Raw genomic sequence first — 22,542 nt, forward strand, 5'->3', positions numbered from 1 at the left:
CACAACGCAACCATTTACAGTCAAGTATCCCATCAACCATAAAGAGATAAATACACCAATCCTGGTGAGGTCTATGTTATATGGTCCATCTCGGTGCTGTTGTTTTGTCCCTATGGTTGCATTGTGTGCTCAGATTATGTGGAACATACATTTTTGTAGCCCATTATTGGTTGGCTGGATTGATAGATTCCAGTCTCTGTGACCTCCCTTAGTAGACCCCAACAACACACAGGTCATAATTAAATGTTCGACAATGAAAAGCTTTGTGTAACAGTGTTTTCAAACCTTATTAGTATAATTAGTACTAAATGTCCCTTCCACCTGGTATTTCTAGAGACCCCCACTCATCTTAATATACTGTAGCTAGTATATCCATTGTATGACAGTGTTGTGTAACAGTGTTTTGTGTCCCCGCCCCCCCCCCTCTTTCCTGTCCTGTGTTGTGTTCTCAGGTGGTGTGGCGTAAACTGGGTGACGCTGCGGGCTCCAAGCCTTCAATCCGCCAGCATCTCTCTGGGAACCAGTTCAAAGGGCCTTTGTAGTCCCTAGGACGACATTAACCAGCACTCAAACGAGACAAACGGACAGACAGATAAATAAACAACAACAACAACAATGGATCCTCAGCACTGACTGGACAAAGGGGCACATCTCAATCGACCCTCTCCTACTTTCTCAGCACTGTGACCGTGGCTAGATGATCCAGACAAACCCTAGCCTAAACCCAGCCCACTGCCTCTGCATCTGTGATATCCATCTTTAGCCTCCCTTAACCTCATGCCCTGGTGGATATTGGAATGGTGAGCTGACCTGGGTAGTGGCTACAGACAATTTCAGATTAGGGCAAAACAGACCGTGGCGACGAACGGTTCGAAACAGCGGGTGGCCGTCCTATCGCCTCCACAGCAAACAGAACATCTGCCTTCATTTTCTGTTCAATGCCTGACTATTTGTCATGTTGAATCGCCACCGTCAGTTGACAGTTATGGTGTGTTTTTAAAGAAGAGGAAGATGAGTGGAGGATAGGGGCATGAGGCATGCATTACCAACTAAACTGCCCCTTACAACCTCACAACCAGTCACTACAGTACTGAGTTACTATACCTGTGACCTGTTCTACAGTACTACACCTGACAGTCCGAACCAGTCACTACAGTACTGAGCTACTATACCTGTGACCTGTTCTACAGTACTACACCTGACAGTCCGAACCAGTCACTACAGTACTGAGTTACTATACCTGTGACCTGTTCTACAGTACTACACCTGACAGTCCCAACCAGTCACTACAGTACTGAGTTACTATACCTGTGACCTGTTCTACAGTACTACACCTGACAGTCCCAACCAGTCACTACAGTACTGAGCTAGAGTACTACACCATCTCCACCCAACGTCTCTTTTTGTGTTTGTAAATGTTCACCTACCAAGTGTTCAAGACGGACAACCACTCTAGGACGGACTATTCTACTACAGGCCCTGTTCTGTTCTTGACTTTGCTTCCATGACATCTCCACAGGCAACTGACTGACAACTGCTGACAACCTACTTTTAATATGAGGAGAAATCCTGGAAATGTTCTGATGTAATATCCTTCGGTGTATAGTCACGAGCCATAGGTTTATATGACTTGAAACCTAGCTGCTTTAGCCTACTGTTTAATAGTGTAGTCCCCTTTTGCCTGAGCAAGAAGTACGTGTTCAAGTGTAGACAGAATTTATTTCAAAGTGTTCAAAATAAATTCCAGCACCAAGTAAGTTATGTGTAACAAAACATAGCCCTGTTTAAAAAAAGTTATAATTTAAGACTGTGTTAGTTTGCGCCTCAAATGGCACCCTATTCCCTATACCAACACTATATAGGCATTAGGGTGCCATTTCAGATGCACACATTGTAACTGAGTGCAGAAAGTGGAAGACTGAGTTCAGTTTCATACCCTGTGTTTCAAAAGTTCCCTCCCAGGCAGAAAGCTTATAGCCTGGGTGGGTCTGTTTATGCTCTCCTGCCAACTCCTTCTAGAATTGTCATGCCAAAAATGTTCCATTTTAGTCATGCAGCAGACACTCTTATCCAGAGCAACTTACATTAGTGAGTTGATACATGTTCTCATACCGGTCCCCTGTGGGAATCAAACTCACAACCTTATTGTTGCAAGCGCCCTGCTCTACCAACTGAGCCATACAGGACTTGACAATGGCTGCAATGGATTTGGCAAAAGAACAAACAGTTCTCGGACCAGGCTTGAAAGCTTAGCCTGTCAGACTGAAACCTTAAGTCCAGGAAGAGTTTTGGTTCACGCATAATATAGTGTCGCTTCTGATGATTGATCGTGGATTAGAAAGTCAGGATCTTGTTAGACGGAGGTGGACTTTGAATTCACAGTCTGAATTACTAATGTATGACAATCGTTGAAACGGGTGGAAAACAACCGTTATTTTGACCAGTCCTAAGTATTCCTCTATGAGCTCTTATAGGAAGCATACCTTATGAAGTCTCGTTGGAGACTATGTATACTATACGCGGTCTCTTAGCTGGGTCCGATGTATACTGTATAAGGTGTCTTAGCTGGCTCCTGTACATTATGTTGTGTTAGGCCCGATGTGTGCTCTATGAAGTCTCAGAGATGATCACTGTGCACAATGAAGTCTCCTAGAGTCCCTTTGTCTGCTCTATAAAGTCTCATAGCTGTCATGTCTATAGTAGGACTTCAGTGTACAATCCACTGATACGCGCCGATTATGTTGACATCAATTAAGGCAGCCCCCCGCACCTCTCTGATTCAGTGGGGTTGGGTTAAACGCGGAAGACACATTTCAGTCAAATGCATTCAGTTGTACAACTGACAAGATATCCCCCCTTTCCCTTTCCCCTTCCCCTTTCCCCCACTGCGTAGCTAAATTAAGCTTCATAGCTGTGTTCTGTACTCTGTGGCACCTCCTAGCTGATTGCTGTGTATTTGAGTCATCTCAGTATTGTATGGTGCGGGCTAATAGATAAGCTACATAACATTGCCATGAGGCTGACATAACAGATGACATAACAGATGTCATTAAGGGTTATAGCAACATCACAGACAGATGTCATTAGGAGTAATAACATACACTACATGAGCTCGTCGAACATCTCATTCCACAATCATGGTCTTTAATATGGAATTGGTCCCCCCTTTGCTTCGATAACAGCCTCCACTCTTCTGGTAAGGCTTTCCTCTAGATATTGGAACATTGCTGCAGGGACTTGCTTCCATTCAGCCACAAGAGCATTAGTGAGGTTGGGTACTGATGTTGGGCGATTGGGCCTGGCTCGTAGTCGGCGTTCCAATTCATCCCAAAGATGTTCGATGGGGTTGATGGCAGGGCTCTGTGCATGCTAGTCAAGTTCTTCCACACCGATCTCGACAAACCATTTCTGTATGGACTTTTCTTTGTGCACGGGGGCAGTGCCATTGCTGTAACAGGAAAGGGCCTTCCCCAAACTATTGCCACAAAGTTGCAAGCACATATTCAGATTCGTCTGTCGGACTGCCATATGGTGAAGCATGATTTATCACTCCAGAGAACGCGCTTCCACTGCTCCAGAGTCCAATGGTGGCGAGCTTTAAACCACTCCAGCTGATGCTTGGCATTGCCCATGCTGATCTTAGGCTTGTGTGCGGCTGCTCGGCCATGGAAACCTATTTCATGAAGTTCCCGACGAACAGTTCTTGTGCTGAAGTTGCTTCCAGAGGGAGTTTGGAGTGTTGTTTCGCGCTACGCGCTTCAGCACTCGGCGGTCCCGTTCTGTGAGCTTGTGTGGCCTACCACTTCGCGACTGAGCTGTTGTTGCTTCTAGAAATTTCCACTTCACAATAACAGCACTTACAGTTGACCGGGGCAGCTCTAGCAATTTGATGAACTGACTTGTTGGAAAGTTGGCATCCTATGATGGTGCCATGTTGCAAGTCACTGAGCTCTTCAGTAAGGCCATTCTACTACTAATGTTTGTCTATGGAGATCACATGGCTGTGTGCGCAGTTGTATACACCTGTCATCAACCGGTGTGGCTGAAATAGACAAATCCACTAATTTGAAGGGGTGTCCACATACATTTGTGTATATATAGTGTATGACTATGTATATGATATCTTACCTATAGGGGTTCAGGAGTTGTATGTAAAACGAATGAAGTCTGATAGCTGTGCTGAGTTGTATGCATTTGTAAGACCAGTGAATAATGTATATGAGTACTCATAAGAGTCTTATATACTATATGAGTTCTGTTGGCTGAGGTCTGAATAGGCAGTTATAAGCTGTTAAAAGACAGTTGATGCATTCTCTCGGATATGTGTTCTAAAATCCGAACTAAAGGTTTGCTGTCAGATTGGTAAAGTAATCTGAATTGAGTTTGACACATTGTCAATCTATATAGGGGCATAATAAATGTATACCCTTTTTTTGGGGTTATACAGAAGGGTGTGTAGAAATGTACGTTTACACATCCCCATGAATTCTGGGTAAAAAGCATTCTAATTGGAGAGAATATACTGTATTGAAAGCAGAAGATAGGCTGGCTTTGCCCAAAATGTCACCGTATTCCCTATTTAGTGCTCTACATTTGACCAGAGCCCTATTTACCTTGGTCAAAAGTAGTGCACTTAATAGGGAATAGGTTACCATTTGGGATGTATCCGCTGTGTTTCAGTGTTGTTGAGGAGTCTGGATGCAGCAGGTGACTTTGAACAGTGACGGACTGACTGCGTGTTTGAGCGGACTCGTAACGTACAGTATAAGTGCTGTGTGAACAAAATGAGCAGGAATCAACAAGGAAAAGCTTCATATATAATATATGAGGTATATTCCTGATATATGAAGATAATTCTGTTTGAATCGAGGACCGCGACAAAAGCATATACTGTTCTGTACAGTGTCGTCTTTAATAGTCAGGCATTGATGACTAAGGAGTTTCCTAACGGAAAACTGTATGAATAAGTGTCCATACACATTCAAAGTCTTCACAAATTCAACTTTTGCAAAAGTGACCTTGTTCTTAAACAGATAAGTCTACACGCAACGGACTGACTTTTGTATTTGTTCATTTGAAAGCACAAAGTTCTGATTAGAAGTTTGACTATTTTCCTATTGTTACATTCAGACACACCGCTTCTTTATCTCTCTATGCTGAACCGGTGATAATTCTATGTTCTTTTTTCAGACTCTTTTCCTGTGCTACATAGTTTAAGGTATCCTAGGATATACAGTGCTATGTACATACATACTGTAGCATACAATGAACTAGCATGCCTTTTTATTTTTTCCCACAAGCTGTATGTAGCTGAAATTGGACTGTTATTTTAGCAAATTTAAAACGTGAGAACTGAAGTAAGCCTCTTTTTAATTTTTAAATAAAATTGAAGTATACTTTCTTTTTAACCCCTGCTGTGTTTGTCAGTTGTGAACGTTGATGGAAGTGTAACTTAGTGATACCTGTATATACAGTCCCAGTCAAAAGTTTGGACACCTATTCATTCAAGGGTTTTTCTTTCTTTTTTTACTATTTTCTACATTGTAGAATAATAGTGAAGAAATAAAACTATGAAATAACACATATGGAATCGTGTAGTAACCAAACAAGTGTTAAACAAATCAAAATACATATTATATTTGAGATTCTTCAAAGTAGCCACACTTTGCCTTGATGAAAGCCTTGCACACTCTTGGCATTCTCTCAACCAGCTTCATGAATGGAATGCATTTCAATTAACAGGTGTGCTTTGTTAAAAGTTAATTTGTGGAATTTCTTTCCTTCTTAATGCGTTTGAGCCAATCAGTTGTGTTGTGACAAGGTAGGGGTGGTATACAGAAGATAGTCCTATTTGGTAAAAGACCATGTCCATATTATGGCAAGAACAGCTCAAATAAGCTAAGAGAAACGACAGTCTATCATTACTTTAAGACATGAAGGTCAGTCAATCTGGAAACTGTAAAGAACTTTGAAAGTTTCTTCAAGTGCAGTCGCAAAAGCCATCAAGCGTTATGATGAAACTGTCTCTCATGAGAAACGCCACAGGAAAGGAAGACCCAGAGTTACCTCTGCTGCAGAGGATAAGTTCATTAGAGTTACCAGCCTCAGAAATTACAGCCCAAATAAATGTTATAAAGTTCAAGTAACAGACACATCTCAACATCAACTGTTCAGAGGAGACTGCATGAACCAGGCCTTCATGGTCGAATTGCTGTAAAGAAACCACTACTAAAGGACACCAATAATAAGAAGAGACTTGCTTGGGCCAAGAAACACGAGCAATGGACATTAGACCGGTGGAAATCTGTCATGTGGTCTGATGAAATGTAAGATTTCTGGTGCCAACCGCTGTGTCTTTGTGAGACGGATGATCTCCGCATGATGGTTCCCACCGTGAAGCATGGAAGAGGTGTGATGGTGTGGGGGTACTTTGCTGGTGACACTGTTGGTGATTTAATTAGAATTCAAGGCACACTTAACCAGCATGGCTACTACAGCATTCTGCAGCGATATGCCATCCCATCTGGTTTGCGCTTAGTGGGACTATCATTTGCAAGCCTCCCCCTTTTTCCTCCAAACATAACGATGGTCATTATGGCCAAACAGTTATATTTTTTATTTCATCAGAACAGAGGACATTTCTCCAAAAAGTACGATCTTTGTCCCCATGTGCAGTTGCAAACCGTAGTCTGGCTTTTTTATGGCGGTTTTGGAGCAGTGGCTTCTTCCTTGCTGAGCATCCTTTCAGGTTATGTTGATACAGGATTCGTTTTACTGTTGATATAGATACTTTTGTACCTGTTTCCTCCAGCATCTTCACAAGGTCCTTTGCTGTTGTTCTGGGATTGATTTGCACTTTTCGCACCAAAGTACGTTCATCTCTAGGAGACAGAACGCGTCTCCTTCCTGATCGGTATGATGGCTGCGTTGTCCCATGATGTTTATACTTGGGTACTATTTTTTATACAGATGAACGTGGTACCTTCAGGCGTTTGGAAATTGTCTCCCAAGGATGAACCAGGCTTGTAGAGGTCAACAATTTTTTTTCTGAGGTCTTAGCTGATTTATTTTTATTTTCCCATCATGTCAAGCAAAGAGGCACTGAGTTTGAAGGTAGGCCTTGCAATACATCCACAGATACACCTCCAATTAAGTCAAATGATGTTAATTAGCCGATCAGAAGCTTCTAAAGCCATGACATTATTTCTGGAATTTTCCAAGCTTTTTAAAGGCACAGTCAACTTAGTGTATGTAAACTTCTGACCCACTGGAATTGTGATACAGTGTATTATAAGTGAAATAATCTATCAGTAAACAATTGTTTGAAAAATGACTTGTGTCATGCACAAAGTAGATTTGCTAACCGACTTGCCAAAACTATAGTTTGTTAACAAGAAATTTGTGGAGTGGTTGAAAAACGAGTTTTAATGACTCCAACCTAAGTGTATGTAAACTTCCGACTTCAACTGTATACACATACACACACACGCATAAAAAGGAAGGATGGCTAACAAGCAACCTTCAAATTTAAGGAAGAGAGGAAGGATGCCTTTACTAAAGTGTTCATTCAGTACTGGTACTGTATGTATATATATACACATATATACACAAAACAGAGGCTGGGCGATTATTTTGTTATTGTTTCATCTGTGGATTTGCCCTTTAAACAGCTGCATATTATCAAGGTATCAAAGTGGCACCAACAATAAGGTAAACAATAGGCCTATAGCAAATGCAGCATATGGCATTAATTGCTGTGAGATGTTACCCCACTCTTCCACCATAGAACCTGCAAGTTCCCTGACATTTCTGGGGAGAATGGCCCTAGCTGTAACGGCTTTCTTCCTGGGATGAAGGAGAGGACCAAAACGCAGCACGACTAGTGTTCAACATGTTTAATAAAGAATAATAATGTGAACACTACAAGTTACAAAACAATAAATGTGAAAACCGAAAACAGTACCATCTGGTGCAGAACACAAAGAAAGAAACAATCACCCACAAACCAACAGTGCAAACAGGCTACCTTAATATGGTTCCCAATCAGAGACAACGTAAAACACCTGCCTCTGATTGAGAACCATATCAGGCCAATTAGACAAACCTAAACAAGGAAACACATAACATAGACTACACCCACCCAGCTCACGTCCTGACCAACTAAACAAAGACTAAACAAAGGAAATAAGGTCAGGAACGTGACACTAGCCCTCACCCTCCGATCCAACATGTCCCAGATGTGCTCAATGGTATTGAGATCCGGGCTCTTCAATGGCCATGGCAGAACACTGACATTCCTGTCTTGCAGGAAATCACACACAGAACGATCAGTATGGCTGGTGGCATTGTCATGCTGGAGGGTCATGTCAAGATGAGCCTGCAGGAAGGGTACCATATGAGAGAGGAGGATGTCTTCCCTGTAACGCACAGCGTTAAGATTGCCTGCAATGACAACAAGCTCAGTCCGATGATGCTGTGACACACCGCCCCAGACCATGACGGACCCTCCACCTCCAAATCGATCCCGCTCCAGAGTACAGGCCTCGGTGCAACGCTCATTCCTTCGACGATAAACGTGAATCTGACCATCACCCCATGTGAGACAAAAACGCGACTCGTCAGTGAAGAGCACTTTTGCCAGTCCTGTCTGGTCCAGCGACGATGGGTTTCTGCCCATAGGTGACGTTGTTGCCGATGATGTCTGGTGAGGACCTGCCTTACAACAGGCCTACAAGCCCTCAGTCCAGCCTCTCTCGGCCTATTGCGGACAGTCTGAGCACTGATGGAGGGATTGTGCGTTCCTGGTGTAACTCGGGCAGTTGTTGTTGCCATCCTGTACCTGTCCCGCAGGTGTGATGTTCGGATATACCGATCCTGTGCAGGTGTTGTTACACGTAGTCTGCCACTGTGAGGACGATCAGCTGTCCGTCCTGTCTCCCTGTAGCGCTGCCCTAGGCATCTCACAGTGCGGACATTGCAATTTATTGCCCTGGCCACATCTGCAGTCCTCATGCCTCCTTACAGCATGCCTAAGGCACATTCACACAGATGAGCAGGGACCCTGGGCATCTTTCTTTTGGTGTTTTTCAGAGTCAGTAGAAAGGTCTCTTTAGTGTCCTAAGTTTTCATAACTGTGACCTTAATTGCCTACCGTCTGTAAGCTGTTAGTGTCTTAACGACCGCTCCACAGGTGCATGTTCATTAACTGTTTATGGTTCATTGAACAAGCATGGGAAACAGTGTTTAAACCCTTTATAATGAAGATCTGTGAAGTTATTTTGATTTTTACGAATTATCTTTGAAAGACAGGGTCCTGAAAAAGGGACATTTCTGTTTTTGCTGAGTTTATTTTGATTTGTTTAACACTTTTTTGGTTACTACGCGATCCCATATGTGTTATTTCATAGAGTTGATGTCTTAACTATTATTCTACAATGTGTAAAATAGTATAAATAAATAAAAGTAGGAGTAGGTGTGTCCAACCCTTTGACTGGTACTGTATATATACACATACTTACACATAAATAGCAGTCAGTACCCAATTGTCATGCTTGAGTAAAAGTAAAGATACCTTAATAGAAAATGACTCAAGTAAACGTGAAAGTCACCCAGTAAAGTACAACTTGAGTAAAAGTCTAAAAGTATTTGGTTTTAAATATTCTTAAGTACCAAAAGTAAATGTAATTGCTAAAATATACTTAAGTATCAAAAGTAAAAGTATTAATAATTTCAAATTCCTTATATTAAGCAAACCAGACAGCAGTTAGTTTTACAGATAGCCAGGGGCACTCTCCAACACTCAGACATAATTTACAAACAAAGCACGTGTTTAGTGAGTCCGCCAGATCAGAGGCAGTAGGGATGACCAGGGATGTTGATAAGTGTGTGAATTGGACCGTTTTTTGTTTGCTAAGCATTCAAAATGTAATGAGTACTTTTGGGTGTCAGAGAAAATGTATGGGGTAAAGAGTACATTATTTTCTTTAGGAATGTAGTTTAGTAAAAATAGTAAAGTACAGATACCCCCCAAAACAACTTAAGTTGTACTTTCAAGTATTTTTACACCACTGATAAATAGAAGAGATGGCTAACAACCAACCTTGATCAAATGTAAGGAAGAGGAAGGATGCCTTTACTAAAGTGTTCATTCTGGGCCTCAATTTAAATGGCTTGACAAGGCTGCCTCCTACTGGCTAATCCATCTAACGACAAGAAGCATGGGTGAAAGACTATAGGAATCATGTACACAACAGGGTACAAACAGGATTATTTTTGTATATTTTTATTGTCACATACATTGAAAAAATAAATGAACAACTTTAGAAAAAAACAAATGTTTAATGCCAAGTAACTTTGCTTAGAGTAACGTTTCACATATTACAAACAAACTAAGGAACAATGGAAGTACACAAGGTATAATGAAAAGACAACTTCAACATTTAAAAAAAGTTTTTTTAAACCATTAATTCATGGCAGTGCTGCACTCTTAGAAAAAAGGTTCCCAAAAGGATCCCTTGGCTGTCCCCATTGCAGAACCCTTTTGGTTCCAGGTAGAACTCTCTGTGAAAAGGGTTCTACCTGGAGCCAAAAATGGTTCTTCAATGGGGACAGCCAAATAATCCTTTTAGGTTTTAGATCGCACCTTTTTTTCCTAAGAGTGTGCAAGCATTAAACATACTTTTTTCAACAACAAAACGCAAAACGTCCAAACACCCATAAAAAGGCGTGTTTATTTAAAGTGTGTGAGTGTGTTTGTCCTGTGTGTGCATCATGCAAGTGTGTCTTTATGTTCCAGTCCATGCACAATGCTACAATGGTAGACTATTCATTGACATTAGAATATAATACTGGTTTAGTAGTGTGTTTTAAACAGAAAGGAATGCATGTGGAAGATACTGTACATCCAAGCCATGGAATGGTTCGAGTGGAGCTGCCATTTTCCTTTTTGGTCCTACCATTCTTTCCTACATTTGTACAGCAAGCTAACCTAAAGGTTTTAATATAAAAAAATGACAAACATGTTACTAAAAGGCTAATATAAAAACAGCCATAGTACAACAAACACACCACATTATGTATTTCACACTAACTAACTTGTGCAATGGAAGTTAATGGTTGGTTCTTGATGAGGTGTGGCTGTGCTGTTTGGCTTGTTGGAGATGTAGGGTTGCAAAATTCTGGTAACGTTCCCCAAATTCCTAAGTTTTTCCAGAAATCCAGGTTGGAAGAGTCCAGATTTCCTGGTTATTCCTTACGATTCCGGGAATGTTCCAACCAGGATTTCTGGAAAACCTGAGAACAGTATTTAATTTTGCAACCGTAAGATGACAGCTTCAGAAAACTACAGGGAGTACATGAGGCCGGTCTCCTCAACTGGCCTTGCTTTAACTTCTCCATCACTAAAGCTGCCTGTCAGTAACACTGGAGACTCCTGTCTGCTGTAATAGGACTAGTGTTGGTTTGGCACATCCAGTCTCACCCCCATCACCTCATCCACGCCCCCTGACTCATGCCACCGATGGGGGGCATGCCAGGGGGCAGCGGAGGGGGTACCTGGCTCTGTCCTCCAGGGGGTGGGGGATAGTTGCTTGGAGGGATGCCCATCACAGGCGGGTATTCCCCGTGTCCGGGGGGCATGCAATGAGGGGGCGGGGGAGGGTAGCTGTGGTTGTACCCCGGTGGGGGGTAGGCGGGTGAGGGTGGAGGGAGGTTGGGTGGAGGGTAGGAGGCGGAAAGTGGAGGACCAGGCGGTGGGGCGTTAGGGGGGTAGACGTGGCTGTGGTAGGCCAGTGGAGGGCCATAGGATGGGGGGATGGTGCTGTAGGACGGCCCCTCTGTCTTCATCATAGACTGGAGGCTCTGGAAACCCTCTCCTGACATGTAGGAGCTGGAGGTGGGGATGCCCATGATGTAGCTGGATGGGGGTGGTGGAGGGGGGCGATGGGGAAGCGGGGGAGGCTGGTGGAGGGAGGCTGAGTGGGGGGGAGGTGGAGGTCCTTTAGGGGGCTCCGCTGGGCCTCCTGCCCCAGTTGGGTCTGTCTCTCCTGGGAGAGGGGCGGAGGGGAGGGAGGCTGGAGGCTTCCGGTCTACAGGGAGAAGAGAATTAGAGAACCCTTAGAGAAACAACTGAATCAAACCACTTAACCGCTAACAAACACACCCCCCTTCCTAGACGGGTCACGTAAACAAAGCCGTCTAGTGAGCGGTGCTGTTTCGAAAGCCGAGTGGTATAACAGCTGATAAGGTCATTATCAGATTAGGTAGAGAGGTCAGACAAGGCATACAGTAGAGTAGCAGAAGGATGGGGTTATATCCTGTCCACCGTGGCCATATACCACACCCCCTAGAGCCTTATTGCTTAAGTATCCCCTAACTATCTAAACGCTTGTGATTTTAACCTGCAGGCTTACAGGGAATCTCCTACACTAAGTCTGATATCGAATCTAATAAGTGCTCATCATACAGTACTTCTGCATCATCTAACCTGTCACTGAGGGTCTAAGCCTGGCCTAGACGCCTCTCTTCTCTCAGCCAATCAGAGGAGAAGTCAGAGCAGACCAGTTAATACCAGCAGCTAACCACTTCTTCCTCCCCAGCTCAGTTAGCTCTTTCGGGGGCTAAGGGGACAGACTGGAGGGGACCAGGGGCTTCTCAGAGGTTTTGTCCCAACTGGCCCTATTCCCTATCTACTGTAGTGCACTATGTAGGAAATGGGGTGCCATTTGGGACACATCCGAAGGGCTTTCGCAGGGGCTTCTCAACCACTTAGCAGGAATACCATGTGTCAATAATATATTCAGCAACATGAGACGTTACAGTACGGAGTGGAGTGGACAGATCTGTGGAGCATTTACACCAAATCAATTCTTACACTGTGCAATAAGTATTTCCCATACGAGAATAGCAGAAGGAAAAACAATAAGGCTAATGGACATGGGACTGTCTTCATAAAACTTCAGGATAGGATTTATTTCCTTACATTTCGATCGATATTCCCTCTGGAAACCAACAGGTGCGGAAGTTGTTGCACTGGTGTAGAGGCTTAGTGAATCTGGGTATTAGCGTGGTGGTCTTTTGAGTGGACCCGGGTAGGGGACTCACCTGAGGGGGGTTGTGATGTGGGTAGAGGGGGCATGGGAGGCTCCAGCCTGGGGATCTTAGAGCCCACTGGCTCTGGAGGAGAGATGGAGAGAGACCGCAATAAGTCATACACTAACATACCTACTGTTATGAATCCTTTTAAAATTAATATTGGCAGCCATACGCTTCCAATAGATTCATCTACTGTCTCAGCCAGAGGAAAAGTTGTGCTCACCAGGTGCCTGGCTTTCTTCTTTAGGAGACGATACCTAAACAACGACATCAACAAGGGAAATGGGTGTCAAAAACGAAAACAGCTCAATTTAGTGCCTGCGGTAATGAAAATAACATGGTGCCTGCCCTCACAAAAACCTTTAAACTGGGTGTCAGACTCACGTGGGCTCGTTTGAGCTGGCGAGGAGGGCTGGTCTGGGGCGAGACCTTCTTGCTGAGTGGTGGCGGGACGGGGGGACTGGGGAGCGGGGGCTGGGAGAGGGCCTGCAGCTGCTGAGGAGTAGGGGTGGGGACGGGGGTAGGCGGGGTCTTATCGCTGGGGGTCTGGGGCATCTGCTGCTTGCCCTGGGAGTACAGGTCTAGGATCTGGTGGCAGATGTCTATGGAGCAGAGGCGGAAGTCATTTTAATGAGAAGAGCATTTCATAAGTATGGGTCTAAATGATAGAGTACCACAGTATGGTTATCAAAACATCACGCCAGCCAACACAAAACACAGCCCTTACTTGAAGTATTTCTAAAATCCCCTTTAGGAAAAATGTATGGTGGAATGTGAACGGCTACGAAAAGCCAACTGACATTTACTCCTGAGGTGCTGACCTGTTGCACCCTCGACAACCACTGTGATTATTATTATTTGACCCTGCTGGTCATCTATGAACATTTGAACATCTTGGCCATGTTCTGTTATAATCTCCACTCGGCACAGCCAGAAGAGGACTGGCCACCCCTCATAGCCTGGTTCCTCTCTAGGTTTCTTCCTAGGTTCTGGCAATTTCTAAGGAGTTTTTCTGAGCCCACATGCTTCTACACCTGCATTGCTTGCTGTTTGGGGTTTTAGACTGGGTTTCTGTACAGCACTTTGAGATATCAGCTGATGTAAGAAGGGCTTTATAAATAAATTTGATTTGGAAAAATGATTAGAACCATTTCCCTGTTTTACCGCCAAGTTATGGGTATTATAACTCCTCCACCGTGGGGCTCTATAACACGGCAATAAGCAAACAGTCTACAAAATTAAGTGTTAATCAAAAATGGTGTGAAAGTGAACCTTGAAAGAGGCATACTTTTGTCTTTAAAGTCTAAAAATAGCCTAACACAAATGACATACGAAACCAGAAAAGTGCTCGGGGGAGAGAGAGAGAGAGAGAAATAGAGAAGGAGAGAACAGCCAGTACCACCTTCCAGCAGCTCCACTGGGACATCCTGGACAAACTGTTCCCACCATCGCCGTGAAGACTGCTTGGACGTCCACTCCTGGATGTCAAACTTACACAGCCGTCCAGCCAGGTACATGACTGCTACAGCTATGATCTCTGGTTCCCACTGTAGGGACAGCATGGTGCACAAGCTGGGGGGAGGAGAGGAGAGAGAGACGCATGTGTGCATCAATTACAGGGCACATATTAATAAAGCCTCTCAGAGTAGGAGTTCTGATTAAGGATCAGTTTAGCCTTTTAAATCATAATCAATAAGAAGGGGGACCTGATCCTTGATCAGCACTGATTGCATTATAATACACACATGGATATCGCTGTTCTTCCATGGTTCTGCCAATTTAAGCATTCCATGTTCGGGTTGTTTAACTGCTCACCTGTCATTCACAAAGGTCCAGGCCATCTGAACTAGCTTCTGGACTTTGTTCTTATCACCTGAAACAGATCGGAAATACTTCAGATCTGTGAACAGAAAGAGGTGGATGAGTTTAGGGGTCGTTTTCATTCAGACAGGGTAATAATAATAGACTAGATCAGATTAGGATTATATCATTGTGATGAACTGTAGTGGCTGATTCACATCATCGGGCCGACCCCCTTCACATTGTCTTTTGCAGCACACTTCCAGCTACTATAGGGAACAGGTAACCAGGCCAGCCCATCATAGATCATAGCATAAATCAGGGTTGCCAAATGTTGGAAACTTTCCAAAAACTCCCAGAATTCCAGGTTGGAGGATTCCCTGATTTCCTCCTTATTCCCATCTTGGAATATTCCAACCAGGATTTCTTGAAAAGATGAGAATCTTAGGAAAGCTAGTGGAATTTTGCAACGCTAATAAAGCATATGTATCCGTGTACCTTTGAGCTGCTTGGCATAGCGGAGCAGGAACTGGTATGGGTGCTCCACCTGCAGGTCGAATTTAATGGTCTGCAGCAGGATCCTCTCCAGCACCATCACCTCCTCCTGTACAGGAACAGAGTCATGGAAAATATTGTGACCATGAAGTGTTTTGGATACAGACCCTGTCCTTCCCAGGGAGCGAAATATAATTTAATACCTGGTCAGGGGTCACAGAACTTTACACTAGCAACTTAAAATGAATAGATTTAATGCAATGTACGGGGTTCCCTCAATATTATAGTACCAACATAGATGCATGTATTACCGTCTTGTAATCCAGACAATTGTCAGCGTTTACACACTTAGTGAGGCGCTCACCTTTGGGTCGTCTCCAAACTGGGCGAACTGTATGTCATTCAGCAGGCTGCGAGCCGTCTTGATGATGTCTTTACATTTCTTTGGGGTCTCTTCCACTTTACCGGCCAGGAATAGACAGCAACCCCCAGTCACCTGTAGAGACATAGCATTCGTTAGCCCGGGTATATACAGCCGAAGCATGGACATATAACACAGCCACAGATGAATAGGGGAAGCCCTTTTCAACCTGTGACAACGACTTCCATTGTAAAAGGCTCATCTAAACCATCGTTAACATAGCTAAGTCTGGTCAAAAGCTAAATCAGTAAAATCAACTCGATTTATGCATATTACAGGGATCTAAACTTGAGTTAGTCAAAAGCAAGAGTTGTAGATACAGTGTCAACACTTACATATCTGGGGAACTGCTTGAAGGAATGAAACATGTAGAAGCGATGAAAGTATATGATCCCTGTAGCCAACGTGTCATAGTGTCTGATCACAGGGTTAAGGAACTGAAGAGTTACCGTAACAGTGACGTGGATAATAAAATGCTGCATTGATCAGTCTGACTATAATCTGGCACATGTGAAATAACAAACAAACAATGCATTATTCTAACAGAACCATGACGCTGCACCAGTTTACTTTCCTGGCTGCCAACACAACCAAACCATCAAAAGAGACACCAGATCATGGATATTTGCACACAGTCAGTGTGTGTTTGTTGCTAATCAATGAAGGAAGGATACAGTCCCAGGCGCGTGCCCACGTCGAAGATGAATCGAGCCCCCTCTCTTCGGTACCGGGCCTCGGTGGCCGGGTCCAGGCCCTCGGACTGGGAGGGTGTGTGAGCCAGGTCCTTCTTGTCCCAGTACCAACATGGCTTGATGTGATCCAGACTTGCAGCTGGATTCCCAGGGATCGAATTCTCCCTGTATTCTTTCATTAACTATACTAGCTAAATTGTAGAAGCCTCGCTAGCTAACTAGCCCCTGCACACTGTACCGTTGTCAGCTTCCTAAGGCAATAATTAGCGATGAAAGGGATGTAGCACAGCGATGCTATCTCTTTTTCACTTGAATAACCTCGCTAGTTACAGCTAGCTGCAGAAATCGTACAATTATTTAATCCATTCAATTAAAATAGCTACACTCGTATTGACGTGTACCGCGCCATATCTAATTCATCAAAATATGAAACAATCAAGTTGGGGGGACACGTTGTTCGCTTTAAGATCGTCGATTGCCATCTTTGTCAACAAATCATGTCGCCTGAATCGTAACCATTTATGGTAATTTTAAGTCCCTAAAGTAAACTTCCAATCACAAACCACGAAGGGGTGTTTTTTGTATTTATTTTGCGAAGCCAAACGTTCCATTCGCGAGTGGCCAACTGACTGTTCGTACGACCAATGGAATTGCGGTAAATCTGATAACTTTAACCAATCCGTATAAAGAACCCGTTAAAAACGTTGCATTTTCGAAGCCAGTTGGATTTTTAACCAATAGGCAGACAAATCAAGCAGCGCACACCTATCAACAGCCAATACAAATCAAGAAATATAACATTGTTTACGTTGGTATAGAACGTTTTCGCTCCAATCAAATAGTTAGAAAACGGTGTTCCAGGCATAGCTCGCCCAAATCAACATCAGGTTTGGTTTCGCTCCCTTTACCGTGTGGAAGAGGATTGTGCAGTTTGACAGGAGAGGAACTACTGCACTCAATTTACGGTAACTTAGTTTCGCAAAACATATTATCAGCAATTATTTGCATGCAATTAACTGCTTGATATTACTAGTCATTCTGCTTTCCATTTACATGTTTACCTTACATTATTGCATTGCGGTGCGAACGTCGCTTGCGAATTTACGAGCCAAGCTAGCTAGCGTGTTTCAAATGTGTGTTATAATTTACCATTTCAACCAGATTACATTTTACTGGTTGCTTGCCTTTTCAAAGTTCACAGTATAACGAGCGTGGGAGCCTGCTTGTTTGCTAATCACATTCCACGATGTGTTTATTGGACGAGGCAAATGAATGGACTCATCCGCTACACTGCAACCACGACTGTGAGCTAACCTAGCCAGATAGCTAGTCCAATTAGATTGCTTGTTGGATGGGCGTGATTCAGCTGGACAAACCTAGTAGGGAAGCTAACGTCAGTTAGCTAGCTCAGTGGGACTGTGATAATCTATTTCACTGTCAGCTGTTGCCTGTCATCCACCTTAGAGCTAACGTTATCGCAACAAGCTTCCTTGGGAGCATTAAGAAACCAAGCCCATTTTATATTCTCCGCAATCCTTCTAACAAGATGAAACATCTAACCAGTTGACTTGGTGGACAGTTAACGTTAGTAATGCATCGTATTTTTTAATTTATTTAAGTTAAAACATGTAGGTAACTAGCTGCCTTCAAGAATGCCTGCATGTGTGTGTCTCCTATGCATTTTAAATTGAGGCGTGTAGCTGGATCTACGAAACCAATTGTGGGACCTGGACTGGCCTTCACAATAGACCACTTTCGAGGTCTGATAGATTTTGAAGTGAACTGTAACTAACCCATCTAGAGTAGTCAGAGAAAAAGTATTCAGAATAGTACAACTCCCATTTAGCTAGCTACATCTCCAATAATTTGTTTGACTACTCTAGATGGGTTAGATTTTTAAGTTAACTGTAACTATCAGACCTCAAAAGTGGTCTGTGAAGGCCAGTCCGGGTCCCACAATTGGTTTTGTAGATCCAGCTACACGCCTCAATTTAAAATGAGTAGGAGACTCACTGTCTACATTCTTGTTTTTATTTGGTGGCCGTGCCTATCTTTTGCATTCATCTCGTAGGGGAGGATCTGAAAACATTCAATAAACATTGATTTTGGAGTGAACTGTCACTTTAAGACTGCTCCATTTCTGTGGTAGGGTAAGGGTTTGAAACTTTGGCTCATTGATGCTTCATTTGGTCTGGGGAGTAATCAGTTGTCTATGGGTTTGTCTATGGGTGCATACTCGATTGTGTTGGTGGAGGATTCTTGGCAGCCTTTTTAACAGTGCGAGGGCAGGTGAACTATGCCAATGGCATGCTAGTGGCCAAAACCACTGAAAGGGTGTCAATTTGTCCATCGGAGTGGAAGAAGAGGGTTGGTGTTTAGCCTAATACTGTTTGACTGTGATCTGAGCTGTCTGAATTCCAAAACAGTAACAGTCATGTTTTAGCTGTATCACAGAAGTGATTCCTTCAGACATTTTCATATTTTTCACTTTTTTTATTTCTAATCCTAGTTTCTCAGTTCGTCACCCCCTGAATGCTTTTGGAAGGATTCTCTGTTTTTACTCTTCCAACCACTGTTGTCACTTTGACTTAAACTCAGATTTGAAAGATTCAACATGTTAAATCTAGGTCAAGGTCTCAGATTCTGTCAAATTATGTGTGTGAACATGTTTCGGTGTTCTGAAATCTAACCACAATCAGAACCAGTCTAGTAGAGATGAGGCTGCACTAGAATATGGGTTTACAGGAGAATTTAATATGGTGACTCCTTTCAGCCCAGGAAGCAGTAATTCAACTTGCCATTGACCAGCTTTTCAAGCTTAATGTCAAAATACGTTCGTTACATACCAAAGAATGGAGTTTTGCTGAGCAACTATCGTCATTAGTGCTGTTATAGCCTGTATGTACTTCCAAAAAAGGTACATGCAACTGAACAAAGGCCTTGTCTGGAATGAATCTAAGTATTGTTTTTGACCAAGTACGCACGTGTCAAATAAAACTCTCCTGCACCTCCAATAAATCACCCATTTACCGGTTGGCTGATCCAGCAGCAGGTCATTGATTTTACAACCTACAACAGTGTATGGATGTCATATCAATCTGTTTCACCGGCGCTACACTGAATGCAGTAATATTTAATGTAAGTAGACAATGTAGGGTACGTTTTTAGTGACTGTATTTCTTTATTTACTGTATTTTAATTCCCTTACTAATACTACAGGAGGTGCAGAATCGGTGGATTTGACACATGCGCAATTGGTCAAAAACAATACTTAGATTCATTCCAGACAAGGCATTTTTTTTCAGTTGCATGTAACTTTCTATTTAGATCTTTCTTGGAAGTACACATCCGGCCATAACAGCACTAATGGCGATGGTTGCTCAGCGAAACGCCTTTCTTTGGTAAGTACCTAACGTATTTGGACATTATTAAGCTGGGAAATGGCATGTTGAGTGGCTGCTTCCTGTGCTTTAAAGGAGAATGTTCATATTCAACATCTCCTTTTAAGCACAGATTCTGGTTCAGGATGCGTATGTTTTCTCACCTGGTGTGTGTGTGTGTGTGTGTGTGTGTGTGTGTGTGTGTCTGTGTGTGTGTGTGTGTGTGTGTGTGTGTGTGTGTGTGTGTGTGTGTGTGTGTGTGTGTGTGTGAACTCAGCTTTAGGAACAGGAAGATGGCAGGTCCGCTGGATGTCTCACACACCTTGTGAGAAGTTGTCCTCCCTGTCCGTCTGGCCCTGCACCCTGCTGCTTGGCTAGGCCATAGTGTCCGTCTCAAATGGCACCCTGCCCACTATTGGGTGCCAGAAGGGACGCAGCCATAAAGTGACAGTCAGCACTGCTCTCTTCCTGTAGCTGAAAGCCTCAACAAGTAGCCTTCCCACAGTCTCGCTCTTATTTTTCCTCCCTCCCCAATATTAGCTGGAATTAGCCTAAAGGGTGTGGCAGCATCAACCATACTTCAACTGGCACATGTAGGCTATACAGTGGTGCTGCTGCCTGTGAAAGGCAGGCACACTCAGTGCCCACTTATTTCCCTTCAGAGGGGATGTGTTGTTGGAAAATGGTCAGAGTTTCGACTTGACTGCCAAACATGGCTTTGGACTCATGAACTGGTGGTTGAGTCACTGATTTCTTTGGCTTTCACCAGTAGCTGCAAGAATAGCAGGTGACAAAGAAAGAGTGAGGGGGATAGAGTGAGGGGAAGAGAGAGAAGAAAAAAAAGAAAAGCTGGACATGAGGGAGAGAGGCAGCTGCAGTGGATAAACATGACTCCTAAAATGGCTGGTGCAAATAGTCTAAGGTCCAGATATATAATACTAACTGCATGTTGACACTACACCGCCCTGGCGAGCTGTTTAAAGCCATCATTATGCCGGTGTGAAACACATAGCAGCCTAACACTGTATTGTTACAGACAAAACCTACCTTGGTGATATTTAATTTGACAGCAGATTAAGTTTCATTCTCCTGGTTGTTTCTTGCTGGAGAGGTAATGTCTGCATCCCAAATGCCACCCTTTGTCCTTTACAGTGCACTACCAGAACCCAGGCGTTGTACTGTAGTTCCTCTCCCTGTATGACGCCATGTTTGTTTCTGCCGACTGCTTGAGGTTGTTGTGTTCATCTGTCAGAGCCACAGGTTACCATGGCAATGCCTCTGCCTGTATTCTTTTACATAAGATACTGTACCAGTCTCTCTCACTACTAGACTGAACAGTGAGTAGAGCATTCTGGGATGCTCCCACTCAGATATTGGTTAGGCCTATAGAATCTAGATTATTCTTATAACAGGCAGGTGGAAGTATTGCATAGGCTAGTCCACACTTCCATGAAGACAAGGTTATCAGCCAAGAACTACTGGTACCCAATTTTTAGCACAATGACCTCATCAGTGTATGACAATTCTTACTCAGAATGACATAACAGACTAGTGTGATTATTCATCTTTTTCTCAGGAAAGGCTTGTGTTGACCTGCAGAAAGACAACCAGTAGGCCTATAGGATATTAGGCTAGTATTGTAATAGTCTGTTGTGGTGAAACACTGTCCTCTCAATTGGTGTTAAAGCACAGTTGAAAAAACATTGGTTTGTAGTGTAATTAGGCTTAAGCTAACTTTGTATAAATGTGAGTTTTTTCGCTTGGAGAAAGCTACTGTATATGATATGCCTACCTATTGCACCCCCCGAACTGCCAAGAGTAGAGGGAGGAAATGTGGGATTGATATTGAGGAAATTTTAACACAAATATCCTGTCGCTTTTACACACATTTGATTTCCATGTGAAATGTGCCCACTATGCCTTGGAGCTGAAACATCAACTCCCTCTGTTAAAGGCACTGATTGGCCCAGTTTAGATTCGGCAGTTTCTCACGGCCTTCAGTGGCCACTACATGTAAACTTAACTTTTGTCTGTGCTCATCAAGGCTCGGATGTTTGCTGTTGCCTGAGTTTTATTCACAAGTGTACACTGTAGCAAAACGTTTTGCAATGGGGAAATCCTATACTACTGCGGAAATATAATGCTACTGAAAATATTAGGATATAGGCTATGCATCCTATAGGTGGAATCATGAAAGGAACTTGGCTACGTTTCATTCAGTTGTGCCCCATTTTAATAAGAGAGGCAACGCGAAACTGGCACCTGTCGTCATTCCTCGCACACGCGCTGACTCTGCTAGTTCTATTTCTATCTGACTAAAGAGATGCAGTCCAGACAGGCTTATTTGAGGAAACTTTCTGAATGGACATAGAGAATTAGTTTAACTCATTCACACACACACCCACCCACCTAAAAGGACCCATCGATCAAAGCCGCCTGCAGCACATCTCCCTCAGACAGATAAGCGAATCACATTTGTCTTTCCCCCAAAACATATGAAAAACCTTGCCTTAGCCTTACCTTAAGTCCCTTCTGTAGGATATCAACAAGTCTACATTATAGGATAATGCTAAATCAATGTAGCCTGTCCTAAAGATTGATAAGGAACGTTTTAAGGGGATGTATAGAGACAGCTGTGATGGGCAGGAAGATGAAATTGACA

General features: G+C 43.3%; 3 protein-coding genes across 7 annotated transcripts in view; 2 read left to right on the forward strand and 1 right to left on the reverse strand.

Moving 5' to 3' along the window:
* The window catches only part of ccdc85ca (coiled-coil domain containing 85C, a), a 51,994-nt gene extending 46,586 nt beyond the window's left edge, over positions 1-5,408 (forward strand). For both annotated transcript variants that reach the window (XM_055863948.1, XM_055863947.1), the window contains exon 5: positions 453-5,408. In XM_055863948.1, coding sequence (XP_055719923.1) covers positions 453-542 — 90 coding nt within the window. In that variant the 3' untranslated portion in view covers positions 543-5,408. The remainder of the gene's footprint in view (positions 1-452) is intronic.
* A 4,858-nt stretch (positions 5,409-10,266) lies between these two features.
* On the reverse strand, positions 10,267-17,247 carry LOC129812045 (cyclin-K-like). Of its 2 annotated transcripts, none has more exons than XM_055863946.1 (10): positions 16,483-17,247; positions 16,144-16,225; positions 15,752-15,883; positions 15,391-15,496; positions 14,908-14,965; positions 14,495-14,664; positions 13,477-13,694; positions 13,316-13,349; positions 13,102-13,173; positions 10,267-12,086 (listed from the first exon to the last, which is right to left on the reverse strand). In XM_055863946.1, exons 1-10 carry the CDS (start codon positions 16,677-16,679, stop codon positions 11,485-11,487), a joined length of 1,671 nt encoding a protein of 556 aa, XP_055719921.1. In that variant the 5' UTR covers positions 16,680-17,247; the 3' UTR covers positions 10,267-11,484. The 2 variants fall into 2 exon arrangements, with proteins under 2 accessions (XP_055719921.1, XP_055719920.1); XM_055863945.1 differs by having other exon boundaries at positions 14,908-14,992.
* A 113-nt stretch (positions 17,248-17,360) lies between these two features.
* setd3 (SET domain containing 3, actin histidine methyltransferase) overlaps positions 17,361-22,542 on the forward strand; it is a 66,411-nt gene continuing 61,229 nt past the window's right edge. For 2 of the 3 annotated variants that reach the window (XM_055863941.1, XM_055863942.1), the window contains exon 1: positions 17,362-17,465. The gene's annotated coding sequence lies outside the window, so the exon portion shown is untranslated. Of the gene's footprint in view, positions 17,466-22,542 lie in introns of all 3 variants that reach the window. The other variant, XM_055863943.1, reaches the window with a different exon arrangement.

This window comes from Salvelinus fontinalis, chromosome 15 (assembly GCF_029448725.1).
Source record: "Salvelinus fontinalis isolate EN_2023a chromosome 15, ASM2944872v1, whole genome shotgun sequence".
Lineage (NCBI taxonomy): Eukaryota > Metazoa > Chordata > Actinopteri > Salmoniformes > Salmonidae > Salvelinus > Salvelinus fontinalis.